The following is a 20,152-nucleotide window of genomic DNA, read 5'->3' as shown; positions in this document are numbered from 1 at the left end:
GTTTACCAATTGATTTAGTATTTGGTGGAGGTCCTGTAAAATAGTTGGATAATGGGGTCAGGTATAACCCTTGATGAGCAAATACAAACACAAAACTTTTTTAGACAGCGTTACTAATGGTAAGTATCTACTTGAAGCTGCTGTGTCCCTGTACTGAGTCAACAATCAACTGACAAGACATTATATCAACCCAGAGCTATTTCAAATATGTCCATGCATTTATGTTCTGATTGGAATCACTGGACACACTGTGGAATCATTTTCAATAGATGCAGTGTTTTAAACGTTTTATTTTCATTTCAGTAGCAGTCCAATAAACAGCAGTGCAGGAGGTGCATTACTTCCAAGCAGCACAACCACTTTCAATCATCCCATGAGAGAGAGCTGTTCGTTCCAATAAACGTTACCGGGATCTCCTCGGTATCTTTATTCTGTAAGAGAGAAAGAAAAAAGAACTTCGCATCAGTTACTCTCTCTTTTCCTCCCCACCTGTCCTCTATAGGCTTTTCAATGCATATGCATATTCACACTGCATATTCTTAGCCCAGAACTATCTTCAGCCTTGCGCCAACTTAGCCCCTTTTCACACATATATTGTTAACCCAGGGTTAACTTAAGCCCATGGCTATATGACTCACACTGCACTTCTACAAGCCCCGGGGTTTAAAGTCTATAATTTACATTTTCATTTGAGAGTGATGTGTCACCAGGCTACAGTTTAATCGAAAGCAGCAACTTGTGCGTAGCCCTGTTTCACGCTGGCATAATCTAACTCTGTGTTTTGTCAATTTTCATGGGATAACCACCGAAACCGAGCTCAAAAATTGCCGTGTGAAAAGCATACTTTCAATGTCAGTGCATCTGTGTTTCCTTCTCACCGCTGACGCTGAGGACGGTGGAGCATTCAGCTCGTCCTAAGCTGTTCTCTGCAGTGATGGTGTACTCCCCCATGTCTTTGGGACCCACACAGAGGATTAACATGGAGCAAACTCCGCAGGTGTTGGAAATGTAATAGTTGGCATTGGTGTTTAGACTGATGTGATTTCGATACCATGTGATACAAGGTTTGGGGTTTCCCTTTACTGCACAGCTCATGTAGCATTCATAACCTTTGGGAGCAGTGTGAAGCTTCAACGGTACGAGGAAGGTAGGAGCACATCGCAAATCACAGTCCTTCATCGTCGGTACACTTACAATAAACTTTTCTACAAGAGAGGAGATACAGTGTGATTAGTTTTTAATCAATATTTATACTTTAACATTGCCTGAGATGCACAAACACACCTTTCTTCTTCTCCATCCCCCAGGTTGGTGACTCTGAGGGTGCAGAAACTCCCATGTCATTTTTGGCATAAACCCTGAAATTATATTCTCTCCCTTGCATGATATTACAGACTGTAAACTTGTTATTGAAGAGTCTGTCAGCCACTGTGGCCCACATGCGCTTGGTCGAGTCCAGTATGGACACCGTGTAGTGGAGACGGTCATCACGCTTCTCATCGGGAGAAGGTTCCCAGATCACTGTCACGGCATCAGGCACGTTTTCTTCCAGTTCTACAGGTCCAGGAGGCTTTGGATCATCTGTAAAAACAGTCACTTTTCCTTCCATCAGGTGCATTAACCTGTCTTCAAAGCTGGTGTTGTAAAAGGAGATAAGCATTTACCTGTGACCCTGACTTCTGTACTAAATGTCTCCTGTCCTACAAGATTTTTGACCAAAATGGAGTAGATGCCTGAATCCGAGCGCTCAGAAGAAGGAATCAGCATCTGGGATGAGCCGTCGTAGTTACTGATTGTAACCCGTTTTGTCACCGGCACGTTGTCTTTCAGCCACATTATATCTGGCCGTGGGGAGGCCTGTTTAAAAAACAGTAATATGTTCAGTTTTTCAAGTAAATACGGTGTCTTTAGGATTTAATCCTGTTTAGTTTTGTAAAAAAAAAATAAAAAAAAAAATGTTTTTGTCTCAGATCATTACCAATCATAAAGCCAAATAAATATATATATAAATAATAAAATAATAAATAAATCTCACCTCAAAGTTCACTGTGATCCTGACAGAGTTTCCTGCCCTCACCACTATGAAACTCTTCATCTTTTTGTTGGTGAACTTTGGCCTCACTAAAATAATGGAACAAAAACAGCAAAAATAAGTATTTAACTCAAAGTAGTTCTTAAGTGGAATAAACAAAGATAGAGGAAAAGTGACAAACTGCAACTAAAAAACACAACCTTAAAGTTTGAGGAAACATCGACATACCAGGTAAGGGCATTGCAAGGACATAGTTGGCCAGCTCTGCAGGTGCACTCTCTCCTCCGTCATTCGTCGCAATCACTCTCACCCAGTACATGTCCATGGACTTGAGACCTTTCACACTGTAGAAAGTTATGATGATGGGGGTGCTATTGCAGCGGGACCATTCAAGGCAATCTGCCTGCCGGATCTCAACAAAATATCCCTTTGCTTCATCTTGTTCGTCCTGTTTCTCCTCCGGTTTGGTCCAAGTCAGATTCAAGTGGGTGTAAGAAGTTTCTGTCACCTTCAGGCCCATAACTTTACCAGGAGGCTCTGAAAGAACACATCAAAAATTAATTATTGTGTTTTGCAAGATGTATGAATTATTGATAAAGACAAATGCATGGAAAATATGGAAAACAGTTGCAGCACTTACTCTTTGGATCCCGTGCGAAAACAAACTCTGACGGGTTGCTGAATTCACCAACTCCTGATATGTTTATGGCAGTAACTCTGAATTCATATTCTATGCCTGCCACAACATCCTTCACTGCATATTTCTTTTCTGGAAGTGATTTTAGAGAAAAACAAAAACATCAATGTTATGGTCTTTATTACGTTTACTTTGAACTGAGGTAAAGTCAAAATACATAGCCTACCTTTTAATGGCTCATCCATGGCATTGACGACAGTCCAGAGATTACTCCCCTTCTTGCGTTTCTCCAGAATATATCCCAGGATACGTGAACCTCCTGTGTTACTCGGTGAAGCCCACTCAAGGTTTATGCAATCGTCAAAAGCACTGACCACCTTTGGAGGGGCTGGAGTGCCTGGAAAAGCTGAAGAACACACAAACAAAATAGACTGTGCCGGTAAATGTTGCAGTCAGACACAATGGCATTTTCTTGTGTAGTTTAAGACTGTTCTTTGTTCACAGAAAAAAATTAAAAATAATATACTTCAGTTCAGGAATTTATTTATTGTCTCCTGATCATGTTACAAATAAAGAAAACTGCTTTGAGAAGTGTGTTTTGTTTGTATTTACTCTCTTAAGCTAAATCAGTACACATTTAACTTTTGTATATTTTTGTAATTAATAAATATTCATTCATTATTATATTATTCGGCTCTGTGCTGATTGATAGTCAATGAGTTGATTAAGTAAGAGATTTATACCCCCAAAAATCAAAAATGTTTGTTTTAAATAATCTTTTTTTTTTTTTTTTTTTTTTCAATTGCATTTTAAGTGGAAAATTATAGTTGGGTTTGGCCTGTTTTAGACAAAAACAGCTGATTGACTTGAACTCAATTGATAACAAATACTAAAAATAATCATTGTTTACAGCTCCATACAGGGTTTATTAGGAAGTCAGGGTATGGGGGAGGTAAAGGACAGCAGAGGGCAGTAATGACACCGAATCTTTCCCCACATAATACAGGTGGAAATGCCACACAGGAAAAAAGCACAGGTGATGACATTAATGATGGCTGTTCCAAATGTTTGCTTTCAAAATGGCGCCCACTGCGGTAAAATGCCGTGTTGCTTGTGAGATGTTTGTCGACGAGTCTCTGCTAAAACTTCTATAATGCAACAAAAGCTATAATTTCATTGTTTACCTTTTAAATCACTGCAGCACGATTGTACATTACAGTGGCTTTAATATATTGATTACTTTGATTCACTTGTGACATCTAATTTATTCATCTACTCCAGTAGTAATAAACTAAAAAAAACAACAGCAGATTTTTCAAGGGGAAATGTATTTGAGAAAGCGAGACATGAGCTATTATTTCCATCTCTGCAGATAGATTGACGTAGTCATGTTGCTGAGCCATCACATGTGTCTGCTATTCAACATTAATGCTCCTGTTTTCTAACAGCTTGTGGAGAATAACCTGTTGAGGATAACTGTCAAGTCTGTCCAGCGTGCTTGTGGAGTCCTATACAGCTAAGATGCAGAAAGTCACAACATGCTGACTCCACAGAGGAAGACGAGCTCAGGGAGTGTGTTTCATGCAGTAAGTCGTGCTTTTTTCTTTTTTTTGCATTAAGTTTGTGTTGTGTTGGCCGTGACCTTTTTGAATGCGAGCCTTTTCTACTGGCTTTGTATTATTGGCTGATGTGCCATCATCAAGCTTATATACTTCAACCTTTCTTTTCATTGGACTGTTGGGAGGGCAGGTGGATAGGATGTCACTTTTCGATTGTTATCGTGTGTCACTGGCCTGAACTTTGGACTTACATGTTGTTGTTGTTGTTGTTTTTACATTGTCTTACCTTATTTGGCCCTTGTTTACTCAGCCTTGGGTGGCAGTCTTTGCTGAGCTTTTTGGAGGATGAAAATACATGCAGAGTAATAGTATACTCAGTAGTTACTTTATTGTCTACAATACTTAGCGGGCATCACGATGAGGGGAATACTTTATGTTGCCGACAGATGTGAATGTGTTTGGACGTGATGAGTAGGCAGACTGTAGGTGATGACGCCATCAGACCACAGCAGGTGGACTTTTTGTTGTTCCATAATAAATGCTTTCAGGTTTGTTTAAGCGACATGAAAAGTAAAAGCTCAGTGCAGTTTGTTCCTCTATTATGTCCATGTCCTTTTGGATTACAGATCGATGAGTAGGGCAAACTGATCCGTGAGACTATATTGCATAAATACCAGTTCGGCTCACCAAGGGTGCCGGCTTGCATATCGTCAGTTTCCATCACTTCGCTTGTACCCTGTGCCGTCACTGCCCGGATGCGGTAACAGTATTTCCGTCCTCGGTCCACGTTTGTGTCACGGTAGCTGGGCACACCGGGTATTTCTCCTATTTTCTTCCAAGTGTTTCGTCCCACTTGCTGACGCTCGATTGTGTACTTAATCACTGGCGAGCCACCATCATCTTTTGGAGGCCTCCACTTAAATTCTACGCATGAAGCTGAGCTCTCGGTTACCTCTGCAGGGCCCAGGGGTGAAGTCGGTTTACCTGAAAAAAAGGAAAAACGAGAGCTGTGAAGTCTGCAAGAAATGAATGACTGCTCGTATGCGAAGGAGTGAATACAGCATTAAGTGGTGAGAACTCGTATTTTCACTGAGAGATCATGTAGCCAGAAAATTTCAGATACTTTATCATGTTATCACAATCGGGAACTCTGCTTCAAATCGTAGTGCATGAGTTTGAGAGCTACATTTTGAAAATATGCACTTGAATCTGTCAAGTACAGTGAAACAAGGCACCCTGTTTAAGAAAGACTGGCCTGATTTGTATAAATATGTAGATTAGCACTGAGCCGCAAAAGCAGTCTGTTGTTTGCTGTTCTTTAGATCTTATAAGATCAAAGTACTTCTTCCTACACAGCCCACTGACTTCACAAATCCTATCTTTACAGATAAGAATTTTGTTTTAGTTGGATGCATACTCGTGATAGCCTTTGAATTGGCCCGACATTTTTATTGTTGCACAATATGACGAGAGGAAACGGTGATAGCGCTGTTTAATTGTCCTTAATTCACTCACCAAGCACAACCAGCCGTGAGACTGCCTCAGTGAAGCCGTGTTCGTTCTTGAGCTTGATCTTGATCTCTCCCGTGTCCTTCCTCTGGCATCTGATCAAGAGCAAGCGGCTGTGACTTGCAGATTTCTCTATCTTTGTATTGGTGTCATCTTGGAGCTCTTCTCCTTCTTTGTACCACTGAATCTTTATCGGTTTGTGGCCAACAAATTGCATTTTGAAGATGGCACTGTGTGCCACTTTAACTGTCACAGGCTCAGTGAAAGCAGCGAGGTCTTCAAGGTCAAACCTGGGAGGATCTAAAAAAAAAAAAAAAAAAAAAAAAAAAAAAGGGTCCAGTCAGTGTTTATCTTGTCAGACTGTGGCTGTAAATATTATGCAAATTTTTTCTTTTGCAATTTAATCACATAATATCAAAGATTATTGTCATCATGATAATTTCTCAAACCTTTGACGTGGATCATTGCTTCTGTTTTACGACCATCTGCCTCAAAACGGTATTTTCCAGAGTATTCTTCCTCGCACTTTATTATCACTAATTTATGGACCGATCCATCTTTGATGATAGAGAAATTATCATCTGGGGATATCTGATAGGAAAGAGGGCAAATGGATGAAAAATAATCAAACCAAACAGCAACTATTGAAAGTAAGAATATTAAATCCGCCATGCTGCAGAGCACAGGGGGCTCCGTGTCCAGTCATGTTGTGTCCCACATAGGCTCAGAGTATTTAACCATTTATCAAATATTTAAAGTAAAGTAGTGAGGAACACAATCAAAATCAGAATGCAGTTTTCTTTTTAAAAACAACTTTAGGGGGTAGTTGTCTTTTGATTTCAGATAGATAGATAGATAGATAGATAGATAGATAGATAGATAGATAGATAGATAGATAGATAGATAGATAGATAGATAGATAGATAGATAGGTAACGTAAAGAGAGCAGGGAATGGTGATATAATGCAATTACATTTTACATGTCTTTGTGTTCTGTCACATGTTTACCTGTTTGGTTAAAATCAAATGGTCTCTTGTGTTGTGGAAGGTATCAAGGTATGTGTAGTTTTTACTGGTTGTGAAGCTTATTTTGTTGAATGTTCTGTTTTTTACCACTCTGAAATTCCTGTTACAGCAGGATTGAGATCTCCTGAGAAGGAGGGTTGATGAGCTTTGGGATTCGTTTTTAGTGTGAAAGCAAAGCAGACCAATCTGAGGACTGCGTGGGAATAGATGTCATTTTGTCATAAATTGACCTTTACAATTTACTATTAAATCCATCTGTTGATGGTGCACCGTTAAAAGAAAAGAAAAAAAATCAATCTCCTGCTCTGTACGCAATTTATTATAGCCACTGTTATATGAGATGAGATTGTAACTATGGTAACAGATATAGAAGACATCTTGTTAGCACAGACATTTCCACTGATATAGTAGAAACTGAAAAGAAGTTCAACCAGAGGTGTGTTGAGCTTCGGTCTTCCATATAATAAATAAAAAGAAACATAGCCACGCAGTTACTATACTTGGTACAACATACTATGTTCAATTTAAGTCTACTTTATAAATGTTTGTACTCAGTTATGTCTTTGAGTTTTCTATGGTCACTAGAGAAGAAGAACAAAGGCTGCAGTCATTCAGATATTTCATATTCCCAAAAATGCATACACCTAAACTGTAAAACTTCTAGCTGGACCGCAGCAGCAGGGCCGGCTCCATAAGCGTGAATGTCTGTCATGGAGAGAATGAGTGACATACTGATAGTGTTGCACTATTGGTTAGCTGAATGCTGCAGCTTCCTGTATCTATTTCAAATGAAAAGCCCTGTTGTGTTCCTGACATGGTCTCACCATATGGAGCTCGGTTTTTCTTTTCCCTGGAACCAAACTACTGGCGTGAAAGCAACTTTACACCTCACAGGCATGATATTGCACTCGATGATATTGCACAGTAAAAAAAAAAAAGAAAAAGAGGGGTCCGACTTTTATGACTCACCTTTTTGCCGTCTCTGAACCAGGTTCCCTCACAGTCTTCACTGCTGAGCTTACACGTCAACTCAGCAGTCTCATTGATGATAGCGTTGACATCAGTCAAACCGCAGATGAACTGAATGCCTGGATCTAAAAACAGTCAACAGTTCGACACTGTCATGATTTGTCATCACCAATTTCTGCTTGTTTTAGGTATAATGTTTTTTTTTTGCTCAGTGAGTACTCTGTAGTACCAGAGAATTGACTCTCTGTCTAGCCAAACACACGTCTGTCTGACGCACTCATGTCAAATAGAAAATGAGGATGACTAAACAATGCAGCTTTGCAGTGAAGTTCTGCCCTCGGGAGGGTTCCTGCTGAGGAAAAGTAGCGTATCAACATGCCACACAGTGAAACAAGATAAACAGCATGCAGGGATATCGGTGAATAGATGATTATACACTTGAAAAGAATACTATTATCAGTCTGTGAGGAATTGATTGCAGTGGAGGCAATTTTTGTTTTGTTGCTATTTAATGCTATTATTAGTACAAAATGACACGACAAACAATCATTTCTATCTCAAAATAGGATTTTGGCCAAGTTCTCTGTTGTAATAGATTCATTTCATTTTCATTTTTCCTCTGCTATCGATAAAGCAATTTCCTGAAACTTGTATGCTTCACACAAATTTGTTCTAAAACGCTTACAAATATTTTATGCAAGCAGTTTTACTGGTTAGATTCTTATTGCATGTTAAACCCACCTTTTTCTCTCACCCCAGTTTCTATCTCTATTGCTACCATCAACAAAGGCATAAATGAAAAAAATAAATAACTGAAACATGAACATTCTAAATACAAAATACAGCTCTAAACTGAAACACTGTGATAACCCTCATGCCCAGAACAGAAAATAATGCATCCCTGACTTGAATTTGATTATTGGATCTACAGCCAGTTCTTACATTTTTGTAAACAAAACACAAGATGTAGTTGTGCAACTGATTACTCACCAATCACAACATCTTCAATCAGTGGGAGTTGTCTTTTATGCCTCGCATGTTTGGAAGAGTCGGAGACGTCTTCAGTCTCTTCGCACTTACTGTGTTCTTCCGGACATGTACATTCACCTTTTTAAAATTAAAACAATATTCAGCCTCCTGCTTAGCACACATCGTTATTAAGATTTGTTTTAAAATTATAAAAACACATTTTTTAGTCACAGAGGCTGTAAAATATAATTTACACCAATTAAAGTGGAAAGAGCTCTGTCAACAATGTTTCTCGGCGCTCACCTAGCTTCGAACACCTTGACAGATTTAAGAGCTTTGAAATCATTTCCCCTGTTTGGGTCTGTAACATAGCTTCAAATTTAAGAACTATTTACTCATGCACTCCCTCGACTAGACGGCAGATGTATGGCAGACAACACACAGCTCTGTGTCAAACTTGTAAATAATGCTGAAAAAGGAATAAAAGGAAATGAAGAAAATTATTTTAACATTGCACAGAAGTGCAAGATAAATACTGTTTTCTTGTGTGTGTTTAGCACATCTGATACAGGCATGTCTAATCCTGAGACTTGTATGTCAGTCATCTCCTTTATGCAATTAATATGTTTTCTTCTTACCAGATTTGTGTTGTTTCCAGTGGACATTCATCTTTTTATCCTTCTTCCTTTTCTTTCGATGTCCAGTGGAGGTTTTATCTCCGTTTGATTCTGCCACCTCACGTTGTCTCATGGTAAACATTTGAATCTGGTCCTGATCGATACCTTCACTGGACTCTGGACAGACACAACAAATGGTATCAATTACAAAGAAATGCACCGTTTACTTTATCGCAGCACTATTTTGTCCACATTGTTTCTTACCACTTTCACTGTTTTCTGACTCTTGATCTTGCTCTACGTAACCTGAGTCCATTTCGGGTCCATTAAGGTCCTCATTATCCTTAAAGACCTCTCCGTCACTTCCATCTGTGGTAGGTCAGTTATAAAAATAACAAATTAGGACAAAAAAAAAAAATCAGTGATTTAAAGCTAAAATTTGAATTTAATTGTAATAGAGATCAGTTCTGCCAACATTACCAAACAGGCTAGTAAGTGGCTTTGTAAAGAATAAGATTAAAAGACTGTTCTTACTACATCATATGTTACCCAAGCACTGAAGGGCATAGCCCCTTTTATAGCTGACCAACCATGAAACCAGAAATTACAAAAATGAATCTACCTTCTTCCTCTTTTTGAAATAAAAATTAAATAGTGGCAGCAATTCTAAATGTTTTAAACATAAACCCAAATTTGAACCCACAGTGACTTGTCACTGCAGCGCTGGTGGTGGAAAGGCATTTGTTAGGCATATATTGACTTTACCTGTTACCTTGTCAAGATCCACTTGACCACATTTGATGTGCTTCTTGTTCTTGGGCTCATCTGTGCTCAGTTGCACCCCTGCTTTTGTTCCACACCCTGAAACCTCTGTTGATACCGTGCCATCTCCTTTTGAGTTTTTGCACTTTCTTTTCCCTTTGGTGGCTTTTGCTGCGTCAGGCTTGTCTTTTACTGCTTCGTCATTTTTACCCTGTCCAGAGACTTCGGTTATTTTACTGTCTCCTTCGCTAGAGGTTAATGCCATTTCTTCTTTTCGTTGTCCTGCCTCTTGTTTTGCTTTTAGAGCTGCTAAAATCTTCTCCATCTCCTCTTGGTTTTTTATTTGCTGCTCCATGGCCACCTTCTCAAGGTTAAGCGTTGATCCACCAGCCACTGTATTTTTACGAGCTTTTTCACCACCAGATGCAGGGTCACTGTCATCTTAAAGGTTATGGAGTACAACATACATGACACATTTATTTGTGAAAATCATCACTCTTAATCATTGCAATAATTAGGATCACTTTGTTACATGCTGACAAATCGATTTTTTGTTGCATTGTGTTTCAAGTTGATACCTTCCACAACCAGCCAAGCACTGCAGGATGCATTGCCAGCTGCAGCTGAGTAGATGCCTTTCTCCTCCTCCGAGCAGTCCTTGATCAGCAGCCTGTGAATCAGTTTGTTGTCCGACACAGTCATACTATATTTTTCTCCATCCTTCAGGACGTTGCCTTTGCCCATCCATGTGATCGTAGGTACTGGGTCTGTCAGGACACACTCAAAGAGGGCATCCTCTCTTTCTGTGGCTTTAATCTCCTCAATTTTTATAACAAAGTCCACATTGGAAGCTGAAAAAAGGATGAATATTTCATTTGTTTGTGTATCTAAAACCGCCACTAGTATCACATCTATCACCACAATCAGCCATGGTCACCGGAGCATTACTGGACTGTGTTTTTAGAAAGCGTGATTAAAAGAAAACGGTTCTTAAAACAATCATCATGCCCATTACATAACGATACATTACTAAAATTAGTATTGCTGGAGACAGATGGAACAAATTTTAAACTTTCAATGCCAACTACGATTTCTCTTTTGAACCTACATTTAAGCCTTGTAAAGAGGAGGTTGAGCTCTTCAGCATCGGCTTGATTCAGCCCAGAAATGAGGAGGCTGAGCTTTTCAGCATCTGCTTCATTCAGCCCAGAAATGAGAAGGTTGAGTTTTTCAGCATCTGCTTGATTCAGCCCAGAAATGAGGAGGTTTAGCTTCTCAGCATCTGCTTGATTCAGCCCAGAAATGAGGAGGTTTAGCTTCTCAGCATCTGCTGGATTCAGTCCAGAAATGAGGAGGTTTAGCTTCTCAGCATCTGCTGGATTCAGACCAGAAAATAGTTTGAGCTTTTCAGCATCTGCTTGATTCAGTCCAGAAATGAGGAGGTTTAGCTTTTCAGCATCTTCTGGATTCAGCCCAGAAATGAGGAGGTTTAGCTTTTCAGCATCTGTTGAATTCAGCCCAGAAATGAGGAGGTTTAGCTTTTCAGCATCTGCTTGATTCAGTCCAGAAATGAGGAGGTTTAGCTTTTCAGCATCTGCTGGATTCAGCCCAGAAATGAGGAGGTTTAGCTTTTCAGCATCTGCTGGATTCAGCCCAGAAATGAGGAGGTTTAGCTTTTCAGCATCTGCTGGATTCAGTCCAGAAATGAGGAGGTTTAGCTTTCCAGCATCTGCTGGATTCAGCCCAGAAATGAGGAGGTTTAGCTTCTCAGCATCTGCTGGATTCAAACCAGAAAATAGTTTGAGCTTTTCAGCATCTCCTTGATTCAGCCCAGTAAGGAGGAGGTTTAGCTTTTCAGCATCTGCTTGATTCAGACCAGTAAGGAGGAGGTTGAGCTTTTCAGCATCTGCTTGATTCAGACCAGTAAGGAGAAGGTTGAGCTTTTCAGCATCTCCTTGATTCAGCCCAGAAATGAGGAGGTTTAGCTTTTCAGCATCTGCTGGATTCAGCCCACTAAAGAGGAGGCTGAGCTCTTCAGGATCGGCTTGGATCAGCCTCGTGATGTACAGGTTTAGCTTTTCAGCATCTGCTGGATTCAGACCAGTAAGGAGGAGGTTTAGCTTTTCAGCATCTGCTGGATTCAGACCAGTAAGGAGGAGGTTTAGCTTTTCAGCATCTGCTGGATTCAGACCAGTAAGGAGGAGGTTGAGCTTTTCAGCATCTGCTGGATTCAGCCCTGTAATGTGGAAGTTGAGCTGCTCAACATGCCCGTGATATCGCTCCGTGCCCTTAATGCCGAAATCTTGTGTATGTCCAAAACTCTTAAGACCATTTTTCCGTGTTGGATCTTCTCCATTGGTAATTACATCATCCTGCTAGGTACACAGAAGAGTTGCAGACAAAACATTCATAGTTTGACAATTGACAAGATAATTTTCATACACTGTATTTTATGCATGTTGTAAGTGATTAACATTTCCCAGTTATTATTTTGAAAGCACCAATCTGTTTGTGAAATGAATATGAGACATACACATACCACTCAATGACTGCGCCGCATATAGTAGCCCCTCAATACTTGGATACTAAGCAGTAAATGGAAATTTCTGACACAGACGGTTTTACTGTTATTTTCCATCATCACTGCCATGAACTGTATAACTGTAACTTCAATTTTAACTTAAAAAACTTTGAATTTTGTCACATTACATTGTGGGGATGTTGGCAGATGGCAATGTATATGTCAAATAATATTTTTCATTTCACAGTGAAAAATGTTGCACAAAATTTGGACGCTTCCTTAAGATTGCAGAGAGGATATTAAGCAACTCAGCAATATGATAAATAGGGACTGATTAAAGAGAGTTAATGTAACAGTGAAATAGATCTCTATAGCTGCAGCTTTAGAAGTCTCCCTGCGCAAGTAAAATTTCTAGCTCTGTTGGAGCACACCCATCATTTTCAACTTATTAATAATAATAATAATAATATGCCTGTTTTCTGATATAAACAAAAGAGGAAAACATCTGATTAATATCTGCTAATAATATATTTAGCAGGCGATAATGTGTCTACTGTGAGAGCTGAGAGTTGTCCTACCTTGGACTTATTTTGTGCTATTTCCTTTTTCTTCTGTTGAAGTTTGTTGAGAATTGATTGTAAGTCTGTAACACTGAACTCAGAGCAGATGCGCTCGTAGTCGCTCCTGTCAGCACTGAGCATTGCCTCCCAGAATCTTTCATCAGTTTCTCCATCTGCTTTCTCTACTTTACTAAAGATATTGGGTGAATATTAAATGAAAGGTATTTGTCAAAAAAACAACAACTGTGTTAAAGTGCAGAAAAGTCATGCAGAAAATGCCTGGTTCAACATTTTAACAGCTTGTTCGTACCTTTTCCTCAGCAACTTTCTGAAATCAGCTGGATTTGTTGGAACTGCTGAAAAAAGTGAGTTCCGCAAAATTTTACAATTATAGAGCTGATTTTAAGTAAACAAGGCTATTAATACACAGTCACCTATAATAAAACAGACTTAAGCATGCACACTTATTTTATTTCATTTAAAAACATTTTTTTTATTACACTTAAATGATAGAAATGCCACAGACTGTGCAAATCCCTCACATGCACAATCAAACACAAAGTGCACTGCGTGAATGGTTCTTACCATCAATCAAGCCTAATGTTACAGTGCAGGCAGCTTTGCCATATTCGTTGACAGCGTAGCATTTGTATGTATCCGTCTCCGCCTCAGACACTTTGTGAACCTGGAAATACAAAGAACTGATTGAATTCACATATTTAATGTGTTCAACATGTCTGTTTAAAAAGTATAAACACGAACCACTCAAAGGAGCATTTAGTCACTCACCTCTAATATATGCTCCCCAGTTGAGTCGTCATATTTAGTCTTAAATTTTTCCTTGTCTGAAATAGGTCCTTTTGTTCTTCTCCATGACACGTCTGGTTTTGGATCGCCTGTCACCACAGCCTTGAAAACAGCTAATTTTCCTAAAGGATACAGTCATTTATCTTTAATGCAAGTGTTTTCTGTGAATATGTATTTGCTCAATGGAGTGCTTTGTTGTAATATAGAGAAACCAACCTTCCTTGATGGTTACCGACATTGGTCTGCTCTGGAAATCTGGCGTGCTTTTTCCTTCTGGCACGTCGACTACATACTGTGTGATCATCACCCCAGGGGTCTTTGATCTTCTGCGGATAAGACCTAAAAAAAAGTTGGTAAAAAATAACAACGATAAAAGCATATGTTAGCTATAAGCAGTATCTTACGACAACCTTAAAACAAAAGCCAGTACCTGGGATTTGACATGTAATCAGACTAAGTAAGGAGTGCTGCTTTTTTGTAGAAGTAAATAATTTATTTTTTGCTACCAGCAGATGTCAGAAATGTCAAACATATTCCCAGTGATGCTTTGTGTGTGTGCTGATGTTAACAAATGAACAGGTCTGTACACAAATCTCTTTTTAGTCTGAAAAAAAGTAGATACAAACTGTTTGAGTTCAGAATTTGGTTCCAGTGGCAGCTGCATGTTTGGTTTTGCTGTCAGGTTTAAGTACCAGCTATCTTTGCTCGCTAGCTGTGTCAGAATATTGCTCATTAATGTCAGTTGGGATAATCATGTTATTGTCTTAGATGTTGAAGATTCAGAACCCTGCCAGTGATATTTGAATTGTAAAATCGCTTGAAAAAGAAAACATGCCTCATTTTAAGGGCTAATATTACTCTTATCCACTGTAAATATCTGTTACTTGTTGAATTCTCTGTTATCTGATTATTAAGATCAATAAAATAGAAAAAATATCTTAAAAAATACATTTAAATTTCAGAGCTGACTATGTTGTGTAATCGCTCATCTTACGTGAGCAAGACTTCAAAATCTAAATATATTCCAACGACAGTGGTTTAAAACTAATAAAAACAGCAAATGATCACATTTGAAAACTTGTGGTGTCTAAACTTTATTTAAAAAACGGACTTATAGTTGCAATCATTATTGTTTTGAATACATGCATTCAAAGCCTTGGCCACAAATTTAAATGAAAAAACTGCACGCTAACTCAATCAACCTTTTCAAAAAGTAGTGCATGGAATCCACTGTGATCGTCTGCCTTCCTGCTTTGCTGCTCAGCATCGTCTTATCGGGCTTTGAATGTGCAGAGATGGAGGATCACACAGGAGTCGACGGAGAACAACCATTCATCCAGGGATTAATGATTATTATGACAAGGACAGAAATAGGAGAGCAGCCACACTGCCAAACATGTCACTGCGCTGACAAGGTGCTAAACAGATGTTTCAGGTTATCAACACAAAGGCGGGGCGGGTCACAAGTGGACACAGTGTTCAATAATACAGAATGTATTATTCAATATTGATTCCATTATTTATAATAATGGCTGTGTCTCAGTATTGTGTTCATACAGTGCAGTATGCAAACAGTCTATGTTTGTCTACTAGAAAAAAAAAACGATTCTCATTTCACCTGACTTGTCGCCAGACACCTCATTAAAATGTTGAATGTATTGGTGAACGAGGGAGAAACCTGTGGCGAGGAATCACATCAGACTAATTACATTAGTCAGAAATACACCAGGGAATGCTGTGCAACTGTTGCAGGACATTAAGTGATCTATATACATATGTGTAAACCGTGTTCAGTAGAGGATGTTTGGTATTGGTTGCCTCTGGGAAATTGTCGTTTATGCCCGTCAGTCGTTTCCTCATATTTGTGGAAATGGAGATTATTATTTGAGCCAGGAGAAGCATTTGCTTGCATTTACGTTCAAGTGTACGTAAAAGATGGATATAAAACGAGAAAGAGTCGAGGGGGAGAAACACGAGAGGCTGACATGAACAGTGGGCGGAGAGGCTGCGGGTGAAGACCTCGTGAGGTGTAATGTGGAAAAGGAAAGCTCGTAGAGGCCTCAAACTGAAGGGGAAGTTGCAATAAAAGATCAAACGTACATTATGGAGAACATTTTGTAATGTCTGGACACACAAAATCTGATCCGTTTACTTGCAAATAGCAGCGCGGAGAGTCAGTCCGAAAGATCCGATTTGAAACTCCAACCCGCAATGTTCTCACGAATTTTACAGGGTAACGGAGAACTTGTACTGTATGACACTTGGTTGGGTTGAATGTTTTTACGGTTCATGGTCATGTCATGTAATGAAACTGAGTTTTATTTTTGATTTATTTTGGTCCACTTGGGAGCAGAGAAAAAGAAAGGTGCTAACACGACATTGATCAAGTTCTGTTTCCGGCTAACAAATAAATGCAAGTCCAATATCGACTCTTAAGCTCTGTGTTTAGTCTCTACCAACTCCTGAGGGAAATATCTTGCTCTTTAGCTGTTAAATGCTCCACGATGTATCTTCTCTAACTTGACATTAACTGTTTGCCACTTGGTGCTGAATTGGTAGTCGGTGGGTTTTTAGAGATTTGTCTTTTTTCTGTCTTTTTTTTTCTTTCTCCAGGTTGTTGTGTTAAACCCTGATTATGATTTTATTTGCTTCTAAATTTCAAACTGCTTTAAAGCCACTATCTTTAATGCATAAATCTATCAACGTTATCGCTACAGCTTCGGGTGCTTTTTGACCTTCTTAATTGTTTGTTGACTGCAGTAATATATTATATTTTGGCAGGATTAGTGACAGCTCATTCCCCACTGCTTTTGCTGATGAATTAACTGGCACATTAGGCTAGCTTGTGTCAAAGACTGATGTCGGCCTTCATTTCAGATGATCATCACCAAATAGTGTTTCAAAACAATGCTCTCAATGTTGTTGTTCTTGGGTTCAAAAGTACTGGTTTTGACCATTTAGATTTAATGATTTTATCCATTGCAGGATTTTTTTTTTTTCTCTTACGAAACAATTAGCACAGTCAGAGTAATTTGACTAGAGAGAAGCAGCTTCTTCTTGGCTAATATCTTCTTTGTAGAAACATAATTGGTCATTTCTATAACTTTCCCTCAATAAGGTTTGCATGACTCTGCTGCAGTAGACCGTACGTCTGTAAAATGAAAGAGGAAGAAGCAGAAAAAAAGTGTGATACCGTACTTTGTCTGACAGTCGAACCCGTGCTCTTCGCTCTTTTCCACATTTTGGCGAGAAGTAACTGTCAAAAGGGTGACCTGAAAACAGAGGGGGAACAGGATCATTTGAACCAACGACGAGCGACGACATCAGTGTTAACTTTGCATTAGGAAGTGTTCAGAAAAGATATGCAGCTCTGGTTCAGCCTCATTCAGGCAGCTATTTGGAAGATCATTTTCTTTCTTCAGCACCTTCATGCTGCTGAACATAAATACTGTATGTAACAAGTACTGTAGTGGGAATATGCTGTTCTTAATTTACATTATACGTGTGCTCTAGAATACACAATATGTTATGAATAGACTAATAATCCTTGTGTATAGCATATGCTCTCTTATAAAACTGCCACGTGTGTACATACATTGAGGAATACATGTATAATATGTGTAAATATAGATACAAAATTCATTAGATCAAAGTACAAATTATTAGATTTGGTTTTAAAATTGTTGTATGTTCTCTGAATAACGTAGTCTTTAAAAATATGGGTCTCGGGGCTAAGAAACATTAAGACCATGGACACTGAGTTCAAGACCAACACTGATGGTGCACAGCCCCCAAGCTATAGGCAGCTGTGACCCTGTAATAACTTCATGTGGTTACACAAAGCTTGACGACAGACGACTGCTGATCTGATATCTCCATTCTCAGAAAGATGCTCAGACGTTGGTGCTCTCAGTACATCTGTGTACTCAAAGTGCACCAATGATAAAACGTTAACCTGGCAAATATAGACGGAGTGAGATACAGAGAGGGTAATTTCGTCTTTGTTACAGCTGCATGTTTCACTTATCTGTTCATATTCACACCGTGATATTTGCACTCAATGCAGCAGTTTAAGATGTACCGTGGTTTGAGAGCGCAAAACGAAAAGGTAGAAGACCAAAGGACAAAATATCTTGCATGCATCACCATGCAGAACAAACAAAGATTTAAAAACTCTTTAATGCTGACATCTTTTAAGTAGAAACCCTCAGATACTTCTCGAGCAACTTCCATCTATTCATGAAACATAATCCACTTGGATATCTTGAAGAAACGAGGGCTGACCCGCGATCAGGATTTACCTTTAGTCACGCACAGACTCAAAGAGACAAGAGTACCTTACCTGTCCACAGCTCTGTGCTCACTCCCACTGAAACTGGTTTACAGATGTGATATAAACTTGCTGCCTCCTGGGTTTTACTGGATATTAAATCCTTTGGGGAAAAAAAAACACATTTAATGTTGCTGTCTGAAAGCCTGTGCCTGGATGGTGACTGTCAAAGAGAGGCTTCTTCTGTTTAGGCAGATGGATGCTCAGAGCGGGTGGGTTATTATTGAGGGGGAGTGGGGAGGGGGGGGAGAGGGGGGTGTCTGTGGATGAGGTAAGGCAGGATGAATAGCCAGAGGGAGAGGGAAGGGCTACCAATGACAAGTTAGTGGTGAAGTTTATCTCTCACTGCAGTAATTACTGATGACAGTGTGCTCATCTTTCAAAGAACAGCTGCTGACAAAAAAAAATGATTGAGTTCATTTTGTTTGTGTGGTCTCAGATTCTTACAGACACCATGTTACCAGTAGTATCCACAAATAACTGTCAGAGCGAAAAAGTAAGGCAGCAGTTTGTTTAATTCTAGGAGAGAGTTAATTGCTGAAAATGTATGCGACTGGCTTTTTATTTTAAAAGATACAGATTAGAGTTTGAGCAGGGACCACAGGGTGTGATTCTTTAAACATGCGGCATTAAGATGAGCATAAAATTAATGATTGTATGTGGTTGCTGGCAGGTAACTTGGGACAGGCAAGCGCTGCTCTTAATTTGAAACGGTGAAGATACTGAAAGAATGTGACATGAAGTCAGACTCTATTGAACTTTGAGGTGGTATGATGCTGAAGGAAAGTCAGTTTGATTCAGGACTGGACCACACCCTCGCCTGGATATTGGAGGGAACATGTTGTGAACAAGGCACTTATCCCCTTGTCTGCAATGTACATCTTATATTACGATGCATTACATAATCAAGGTCATGGCATTTATGCGGTATAAGCTCCTCTTGTCATGGCTTTGAGGCAGTTGTGACTTTGGAAAGGGAAGATCAAATGAAGAACAAGGCATTAATGCTCTCAAGGTCAAGCACTGGAATGTCCATTACATTCGTCCCCCAGCAATTCAGACTGCATATTACTGTGATAACAAATTTATATTGTCCATTACTTATAATGAGAAAACATTGAAAAAGATGCAACCACAGCGAGTGATAAACATCAACAGCTGACTTAAACACACTTTGTTTTTACAGTTGCTAATCTAATTTCCTTCAGGGAGGTAACTATATTTAATCCCTGTTATGTTCTCTCCTTGGAAACATGCTTGTTATTTATTAGCAGCATGGCCATGCTGTTCAGTCCTCTGCACCATTTTGGTCTCGAGGAACAATTATTAAACGTGTACCATGAAGTGTGATGCATGCATCCACAGTCCTCAGAAGCTGACTTGTGAATATTAGCATACAACCAAAGAGGATAAAAGTATAACTTGGGCTCAGCTCTGCATTGTCAGATGTCACTTCATGAAGTTGATCTTGATATTTCTTAATCTGGATATTTTACAGATTATAAACCCTTTTGATTTAGCTAACAACACAGGTTTACCCCAATCCACCCAGTAATTTAGATTTCTGGTGCCTAATAATAAATAGAGCTCATGGTCTTCTACTGTGTCTCCACAGTAGCATATAAACACCATATTGTGATCTCGACACATACTTTGGTCCCAACAAAGTACGTCCCGTGTCCCAATAGCAGTAGTATTTTCTGCGAAAACCTAAGCGACCGTTTTACCAAATGTCCTTCAGTCGATGGAACATCATGGCAACTTCTTATGGATTGAATAATAGGAAGATATACAAGCTTGTGACACGTTTGATGCGTCTGTCTCAACAGCCGCGGGATCTACTAGAGTAAGGTC

General features: G+C 39.3%; 1 protein-coding gene across 1 annotated transcript; it reads right to left on the bottom strand.

Moving 5' to 3' along the window:
• Window positions 1-852: 852 nt before the first annotated feature.
• LOC138192909 (myosin-binding protein C, cardiac-type-like) lies at window positions 853-18,327 on the bottom strand. Its single transcript, XM_069140588.1, has 25 exons — window positions 18,311-18,327; window positions 17,167-17,240; window positions 15,587-15,646; window positions 14,185-14,307; window positions 13,951-14,090; window positions 13,747-13,846; window positions 13,472-13,514; window positions 13,180-13,351; window positions 11,189-12,455; window positions 10,659-10,991; window positions 10,084-10,521; window positions 9,583-9,687; window positions 9,340-9,495; window positions 8,723-8,818; window positions 7,733-7,857; window positions 6,187-6,328; window positions 5,744-6,037; window positions 4,916-5,212; window positions 2,896-3,075; window positions 2,673-2,801; window positions 2,261-2,569; window positions 2,036-2,121; window positions 1,665-1,857; window positions 1,285-1,581; window positions 853-1,205 (listed from the first exon to the last, which is right to left on the bottom strand). Exons 2-25 carry the CDS (start codon window positions 17,207-17,209, stop codon window positions 853-855), a joined length of 5,481 nt encoding a protein of 1,826 aa, XP_068996689.1. The 5' UTR covers window positions 17,210-17,240; window positions 18,311-18,327.
• Window positions 18,328-20,152: the final 1,825 nt, after the last annotated feature.

This window comes from Embiotoca jacksoni, unplaced genomic scaffold (assembly GCF_022577435.1).
Source record: "Embiotoca jacksoni isolate LCO1_2020_lvr unplaced genomic scaffold, fEmbJac1.0.p SCAF_9, whole genome shotgun sequence".
Lineage (NCBI taxonomy): Eukaryota > Metazoa > Chordata > Actinopteri > Embiotocidae > Embiotoca > Embiotoca jacksoni.
Note: the sequence above shows the minus strand (reverse complement) of the source record. Positions and strands in the feature narration are given on the sequence as shown.